The sequence below is a fragment of the Neolamprologus multifasciatus genome, chromosome 23 (genome assembly GCF_963576455.1).
Source record: "Neolamprologus multifasciatus chromosome 23, fNeoMul1.2, whole genome shotgun sequence".
NCBI lineage: Eukaryota > Metazoa > Chordata > Actinopteri > Cichliformes > Cichlidae > Neolamprologus > Neolamprologus multifasciatus.
Window position 1 is genome coordinate 8,679,540 of NC_140460.1, and position 8,650 is coordinate 8,688,189.

General features: G+C 35.5%; 1 protein-coding gene across 2 annotated transcripts; it reads left to right on the forward strand.

Annotated features, from left to right (window-relative positions):
* Positions 1-836: 836 nt before the first annotated feature.
* nmu (neuromedin U) lies at positions 837-7,795 on the forward strand. Of its 2 annotated transcripts, XM_085150817.1 has the most exons (10): positions 837-1,309; positions 2,651-2,706; positions 2,783-2,830; positions 2,946-2,999; positions 3,594-3,642; positions 3,885-3,916; positions 5,033-5,107; positions 5,814-5,867; positions 5,962-6,004; positions 6,391-7,795. In XM_085150817.1, exons 1-9 carry the CDS (start codon positions 1,171-1,173, stop codon positions 5,995-5,997), a joined length of 543 nt encoding a protein of 180 aa, XP_085006943.1. In that variant the 5' UTR covers positions 837-1,170; the 3' UTR covers positions 5,998-6,004; positions 6,391-7,795. The 2 variants fall into 2 exon arrangements, with proteins under 2 accessions (XP_085006943.1, XP_085006942.1); XM_085150816.1 differs by lacking the exons at positions 3,885-3,916; positions 5,033-5,107 and having other exon boundaries at positions 852-1,309; positions 3,594-3,623.
* Positions 7,796-8,650: the final 855 nt, after the last annotated feature.

Sequence of the window (8,650 nt, forward strand, 5' to 3'; positions counted from 1 at the left end):
CACACGATGAAAGTGTGACTTAGCATAAAAATATGATTAAAAATAACTACAATTGTGAAAAACAAAGTTTTCATAGGACTTAATGGTGCATAGCCCATGTTTTGGTAGTTTATAGAACAATCTTTAACAGCAATAATTTGAAGTTAAAATTTTCAGTATGACCTTATTGGTCTCTCACATCACTGTAAGGGAATTTTTGCTTAAAACATTGCTTCAGTCCATTGACCTCTCTAATGCACCTGCCACAGGATTTCGTTTAGGTTGAGGTCTGGACACTGAGCCATGACACGCATATTCTTGTATTTTTCAACCATTCTGTTGCAGATTTGCTCTCGTGCTTAGGATCATTGTCCTGTTGCATGACCCAATTTTAGTGAAGTATTGGCCACCTGGTGCTAGCTGTTTAACAATAGTTAGTTTAGAGGTTATAAACTATGAGCTGAGTGTACGGGTCTCTGTCAAAATGTTCTTTTAGGACTTTCCTTTAAGAACATTTTACTTGTGGAAGAAATACAAACAAGTGCTTTGATGCACATTAATACATGCACAGTGGATTATTAATTATTAATGATATTAGATATATTAGATTATTAATGATATTATAAATAAAAATAAATAAATAAATAAAACCCACAGCTAGTGGAGAAAATTTCTCAAGATTTTCAGGATTACACGTTTAGTTGATAATAAAATTGTATTTTGTTATGATATAAATACTTTAAAATTTGTATACTTTACAATAATTCATGTGGGAATTTTTACAATTCTAAAAGAAGATAGGCACCGATCTGAATCTAGATATCGATTCAAAGACACGAGTAATACTGTAGCCTACTTTATCATATTCGTATTTTTCAAGTTCAAAACGAAATAAAACATGTTTATCTTATTTATTGATGATTTGGATTTTCTGATGGACGTGATACAACTTTACTCACTTCCTGCTTTACATCCATCCTTCAGCCTGCCCGAAGCACCTCGTTCCGCCAACCTGTTGCGGCAATCACACAACTTTTACGCGCGCCGAGCTCCAGTGACGCAGTCAAGTGTCAGCACGAGAGGCGGGTGTTTGACACGAGCCTTCATATTTCTCTGACGTGAGATACAAGCTGTCAGAAGAGCAAGAAGTCAAAAGACAAAAGACACCAAAGGCCAGCCAAAGAGAGAGAGATGAGAACCTTTCAGAGCCAAAGTCAGCGCGGAGCCTTCAGCACCCTGCACAGCCTCAGCAGCAGCGCCATGAGTCCACTCCGCACGGCCAACATCACCTTCGCAGCCCTCCTCATCCTGACCATACCAGTCTGCCAAAGTAAGTCAGCTTATTTCCTTATAAGCAGGTTTATTCCTAATTTAAAAAGTTAAAGAATAATGTCTAAATCTATCTATCTATCTATCTATCTATCTATCTATCTATCTATCTATCTATCTATCTATCTATGCAAGGATAAAGGAAGTTTTACATTTTTTAGAAAAAATGTAAAACTTACCAAGTAAGCTAAGAAAGAACAAAATAAAAATGATTTGTGATAAAGAAATTTAAATATTAACTTTAACATGAACTTCTTGTCTATGTTCTGTATCAATATTACCTGGATTTAGTTTATGTTATTATAAATGCTTTAATCCAGTAAAGTGTTGGGGTAAATGAAAAGATAAAATAAATAGGTCAATATCTAAACTGCATTTTCAGTCAATCCGTTCATCAGTCTGTCCATCATTGTCATTTAGAACTGATATAATATCAAACTGTACAAGACAGTTTGGTGAAAGGAAAAAAAATCTTAAACCCCTGACTTTTTGTGTTTATTAGCTCACAGAAAGTAACAAATGACTGAGATGTACTTAGATGTAGATTGACAGTCAGTTCTCCAGCTGTCGGAGTGATCTGTGAGTTTGCGCGTAATCTTTTGCAGTCAGTGTCAGTGCTGGAAAATGTTGACTTATTGTCTTCTGCAAAGGTCATTCTCCAAGGTGAAGGAGTTTACAAAAGATTTTACTTTGTAGATCAAAAATAGACTTACATTTATATGTGTTGTGAGGAGTTGGGTTTGTTTTACCTTTATTGTAAGGGCAACATAAGAGGTAAAAATAAATACAGAAATAATAAGCAAGCACTTACACAGTAAAATAATGCTGAGATAGTAATGAGCATAAAATTAGTCAAGTGAGAAAAAGTCAAATTGATTTTCATCATAAAAACATATTCAATTAATTTATAATTTCTTCAGAATATAGAAAAGTGTTCTCAGCTATTTGCCTAATGTGGTAAAACATTTTAAATGTCAGTTTTTTAATTACAATTTTATTTGATGGGGATAATACAGTTTAACATACTTCTGACACTGACTTGCTGTACAGAGAGTTTTTTATTACTCCTAGTTGAATATTTATATATATGTATTTGAATACATTTAAAGATTTTAGTCTCATAAATACAGTCTAAAGGACTAACACATACATATTACTATTATTATTGTTGTTAATAATAATAATAATAATAATAATAATAACAGTTCCTGTTCTTCCTTGGTTTTAGCTGACCCCTGAATCATAGAAATGACAAATTGGGCAAGGGAGAAAAACTGTAAATCGGTTGCGTCAGTTTCTGTATTAACTGTATATTGTATGTGTTTCTGTATGAAACAAAAAGGTGCTCCAGCAGATCTTCAGCAGGCAACAGCAGATCAGGGGCAGCTACTCAAAGAGGTAAAGCACACTGATTTATTCTTTTTAATCATTTCTGTTGCTGCACTCCTCCACCATTCTCTGTGTTGCTTTGCAGATTGATGCCATATGCTCATCCTACCTCTCTGAAGACCTGAGGTTTTTGGTGAGTTTAATCCTAAACAAGTAAAATGATATAGTTTATTTAGACATATATTTTATCTATCTATCTATATTTTAATAACTTGAAACATTTAAACAACTCTCTGGTCTCTTTCCAGGCATCTGATGTCTTAGGAGAACTCTGTGTGTTGATGCTGGTTCAGAAATCAAAGGTACCTCAGAGTTGTTTACTTGAAAAGTAACATGAAACACTTTTGTTTTGCAGAATTTGGTACACAACATTAAAACATTAATTATGGCATTATGACAGAGTTCACAAAGAACGACCAAACCATAACTCAGAGAATTCACAGTATGAAGCCTTTGGACTAAGATACCCTGCTTTCCCTATCCAATGCAAAACACTATGAAGACTGTACGTGGAACTATAAAGACACAAATACTGTGCAACAGTCATAATTTTTAAAGGACCTATTATGCTCTTTCTCCAGTCTGATGTCTTTAATCTTGGACTCTACAAGAGCAGCTTTGCATAATTCATAATTTAAAAGGATCTTATACTGGGATTTGGTGCCGGCACAAGCAGTTTCATATTCCACCGGCTTCCTGTTTATCGAGATCTTTCTGATTGGCTGCCCCTCGTAAGCAACATGTGAACAGCATGTGGGTGGAGCTTCAGTGCTCACAGCTACAAATGCATGAGATGACCCTCCCACTAACATCATACAATGTCAACGGTAAAAAAAAAAAAGACATGCAAAAGACCAAAGACTAATTTAGTTGTCAATATTTCATTGTGTGTTCAGGAGCTGAATGTGAGAGAAAAAAGCAAAAGGGTAAGTAAATGTTTTCTCACACTTTAATGCTTTGCCTTATATGGCTATCATTATAGATTAAACATTGCATGTGTTGTGCTGGTTTTTGAGTAGGTTTGGTTGTTATATATATATATATATATATTATATATATATATATATATATATATATATATATATATATATATATATAAAAAAAAATATATATATATATATATATATATATATATATATATATATATATATATATATATATATTCCTGCCCTCTATGTGCAGTTTTTGACCACAAGGTTCTGTCTTGTCAAAGGGAGGGGTAAGTTAAAAGATTGAACTGGATTGCTGCAGAATGCTGCTTGACCTAAAAAAAAACACATGTTCTGTTTTACAACTGAATCTGCACTTCTTGTTGTGACGCCTCTTAATCGACTGAATTTAGGCCTATCAGAGCTATTAACACCAGCAATTAAAAGTACCTGCACGTCATGCCCCTAACCACAAATGCATGCCAGACCAACACTTGGAAATGTAAACATGCACGGTCCTAATATATCTAAATATGTACATATGTATGATAAAATATTGCCCTGTGTTTGCTCTGCATGTGAAATACCTATAGATCATAGATTAGTAGGAGGCTGTGCTTCATGATCGCACGAGAACCTGGATGTATTAGGGTTAGCGATCCTTCCTGTCTGCCCTTCATACCTGACACCTCACACAAATGTTGTATCAAAAGCAAAGGGGATTGTGTCTGAAGTTGCAGATGATATTTTAGCGCACAATTTTATACTTAACTATAAGGAAAATATGTCATCATTTATTTGTTTGTATGTTTGTTTTTGATGAAGATGAATCCTTGTTCATGTTGTTTCTGTATGCAAAAGACTTTCTGGCCGTTTACCACATAACAGAACTCAAGCTAGATGATGCAGGGAGCCTTTTTCTACAGCTAATATAAAATAGAATGATAGATTTAAATTGTCAAATATTATACTCAGTGTGAAAAACAGATGTCATTATTATTTACAAACATCATATTTATTTTCCTCGGTGTGCATTTATGGTTATTGAAGCCAGCACAGACAGGAAACATCCTTCAATGCACATGCAGCAACTTTTACTGAAATAACACAGCATTTTGCTTTGGTGACACATGATGCTGTTCACTTTCTCACCCCACCATCTCTGTGATACGGAATGAGACACAGAATGTGATCTATTTACACAGGCAACACACTTTGCTGCAGTGAGGAAGCATTTGTACGTTTGTATTTCTGTGTAGCATGCGTTTATGTGTTGAGAGAAAAAAAACGTGTTTTTCTCTTTGCCTTTGCACATTCCATAGTCTGTACTTTCTTTTTTGCTGTTATTCATGTGTATGTATCTGCCTGTATCTATTTATGTGTCTGTATATGTGTATGTTTGTCAGTCCCCTCAGTTGAACCCTCTTCTGCGTCTAGTATCCCAACTAAATACTAGAAGAGAGAGAGGACTCACAATGCACGTATGTACCGCTCACATCTGTTCTCCACAGACACTGACTGATAAAACAAAGAGAAATACTTTGTTTTTTGAATGCAAAATGCAATCAGTGGCTCAAACTGTCATTAAATCCTGTGTTGTTTAATAACCTCCTACACTGTGTGACAGCAATTATGCAAAGTTACTTCTTAAATGTATATATTTGGATATCTCAAGAGCAACAGGATGGTATAGAAAGAGCTGATGAATAGATGACGATAATTGCAGCAGGCACGATGAAAGCAGCTCCACTTTTGTGCGCTTGCTGCAAATGTTTATAGTGAAATGTGTGTGCTCCATTCTGTAATTGATTTCAGTGTGTTTATCCACATCCTGAGCGTCCATGTCAATCATGCTGTTGCATATCTGAGAGCTCTCCTCACTCTGTGCAAACTCACTCTACATTAGTTGTTCTTTCCCAAGCTGAGAGTTATTATGGTCTATAATTGGTGTGGCAAGCCAGGTGAATTCCTCCCCCACTTACTATCAAAGCACTGACAAACACAAAGTGGACGCCGATAAAACGTGAGCAAGAAACGTGGAGAGTGTGTGTTTTCAAATCCAGATGTGAGTCTTTGAGTGGGTACATGTTGGTGGTGAAGAGGCGCTGTAGACAACACTAAGAGCAAAAACTCAGAAACTCTTTTTTGCAGGTGGCTAAATTGTGTGTTTTTTAAATGTTTTTACAGGCCGACCTCCAGGGACCTGGAGGAATCCAGAGCAGAGGCTACTTTCTCTATCGGGTATGTTTACGTTTGTGCCACTAAAAAGGAATTTAAAAGCCTACAAAATAGGCAGAATTTGAAATGAAATTAAAAATTGTGTTTACACTTACAGCCACGGAATGGGAGAAGATCCTTAGAGTATGAATGAACTAAAGGTAAAAATTTGGTTATAGTTTTTTTCCTGCCTTCATGTTATGTTTGAAAGATTAAGTAATTGTACATGAAATTTAGAGTAGAAGAAACAGCTCAAGGAGTTTATTAATGATTATGTGACTGTGCTAAAATAAGCTAAAATATCAAAAACCCAAAGGCACTTTCATGTACAGTGCGTTTTGGCATATACGTCTTCAACAATCATAAAAATATATCCATTCCATAAAGGCATTTTAATTTTACACGAAAAGAGAGTGCTTTGGTGTTTTTGTGATATTTATCCTCTTGACGTTTGTACTAGACTCGTAGGACCGCGTTTATATGCAGTTTATATGTCAAATGCATGTATCTGTATCTTCTAATCATACACATCCTGCATGTGTTTTAGAGTCTCCACCTCTGAAGCTTAGTGTACAGAGACAAAACAGACCCTGAGACCCAGGCTGCTGCACCGCCACTGAGTGATCCAGACATCAAACACATCCCTCTGCCTCTGCTTTATAGTGATGTTTGAATGTACACAATGGATATTAATTAAAACACTATTAATTTATCCATATTTTGTTTTGTGTTATTAAAACTGCTATCTGTGGCTGGGTGTAGTTGTGTAATTTTGTTTCAGTGTGATTAGTCCTATTTCAGTACATTTGAAAACAGTGTAAAATAGAGTGAAGGAGTGAGTTAAGCTTTTACATAAAATAGGAGTAATTTAAACATGAAAACGGCTTTGTTTGATGTACAGTTGTATAATGTGTAATTTTACTAATAATAAAGTTACAGATGGTAAAGTAAGTTCCTCCTACTGCTGAAGCCTCAGGTGTTGAGGCTCTGATATTAAACCAGCACTATATCTGCTTGGTTATCTGGGGGGTTGGCTGGGATATTTTCTTTGTTGTTCTCCACCTTTTGTGGTGATTTTTCATGTGTGTGACATCAGACAATTTATTAAGTACATCTGGAACTCCACCACCAGCCTGAACCACTGATAACAACGCAGGTTGGAACCATGCTTTCATGTTATTTACACCAAATTCTGACTCTACTCTCTGCATGTTCAGCAGAAATCAAGACTCATCAGACCAGACAATGGCTTTCCAATTTTTATTGTCCAGTTTTTGGCCACCTGTGTGATTGTAGATGACAGCAGTGACACCTGGTGTGGTCTTCTGTCGATATCATATGCTTCAATATTCAACATGTGAATTGAGAGATCTTCTTCTACATTCCTTGGTTGGAATGAGTAGCCATTTGACTTAGTATTCATCGGGAAGGCGGTCTGGTCATTCTCCTCTAATCTCTGACATCAACAAGGCATTTCAACCCAGAGAGTTGCTGATCATTGGATATTTTCTCTTTTACAGATAATCCTTGGTTTACAGAGGAAGGTGTGGTTAAAATCCCAGCGGATCATCTGTTTATGAAATACTCAGTCCAGCCCATTTGGAAATAATAACCGTGCCACATTTAAAGTAACCTGAATTCCCCTTTATTCCCATTCTGATGCGCAACATAAACAAATAACATGACCATGTCTACGTTCCTAAATACATTGAGTTGCAATTGACTTATTAGATATTTGGATATAAGGTATTAGATAATACTGGCAGGATTTTATTTTATTACTTATTTGGTCAATTAAAAGTGCAAATGACCAACCACGGAACACGAATGTGTAATTACTACTATCAACAGTAGATGTCGCTATCATCAGCCAGTTAAAGCCTCTTTGTATTCTGTTTTCGATGCTGGTGTGTCGCTTTAAAGAGGAAGGAAATGTATATAATGATTTTTACGCACTGTATAGATCTATAAATAAGTACATTCCGATTATTTCAAAGAGAGTTACTCACCTTTACCGGTGAGATAAGTGAATGAATTTAAAAGTGTTCAAATTCCTTTAGTTCATCGTGAAATATTATTGTTATGGCCTATCTTTATCCAGGCAAGTCTCACTGAGATGAAAAAAAAAACAACAACTCTTTTTCAAGAGTAACCTCACTATAATGATCGAGGGCAAACACTGTAATCAGTCTTTTGGGTATAAACAGTGACAGCACCATAAACAAGAATGTGTTTACCTTTAAGGCTTAATTAGTGTGAGAACCTAAAAAACAGAACGAGCAGTTGTGTAAAATACCACAGGATCTCTTGCCAAGTCAATAAAATAAAATCCAACTGCAGCATTTCACGCAGGACACCAATCAATAGCCTCCAGAAAGGCTATTTCTTCTGTGTAATCAGTGGGTTCCGGCCAGACCGAAGGCTATCATCACATAACTGGAAAAACAAAAAACGTTTTTTGACCAAATTGCCCGTCTGCCATCCTTCCTTAGAGATGAGCACATGTGAGCAAGAAATCATATAATAGCCTTTTTAATCGTTTTAGTAGCTTTGAAATTGTAAATAAATCTCTGTGGTATTTTTTCTTATTGCTGCCTCTGTATGTTTGCTTAAATTTAAGACGCTTGCAGGGGAGGCTTGAAGAAGACGCAGACTGTGATAAGGTGATAATGCTGTAATTTATAGGGTTTATAAATTACAGTATTGTTCTTTGTCCCTGGCTTTTCATAATTAATCTTAAAACCGTTTTAAAGATAATTTACTATGTAAAATCTGTTTGTTTTATCCTGAATAGTTAAATTTCTAAA

Bases quoted from the DNA above. Each gene is read 5' to 3' on its own strand.
- nmu (XM_085150817.1), top strand. From the start codon at position 1,171: ATGAGAACCTTTCAGAGCCAAAGTCAGCGCGGAGCCTTCAGCACCCTG. The intron at 1,310-2,650 runs GTAAGTCAGCTT...TGAAACAAAAAG, and splicing joins GACCATACCAGTCTGCCAAA to GTGCTCCAGCAGATCTTCAG. The intron at 2,831-2,945 runs GTGAGTTTAATC...GTCTCTTTCCAG, and splicing joins CTGAAGACCTGAGGTTTTTG to GCATCTGATGTCTTAGGAGA.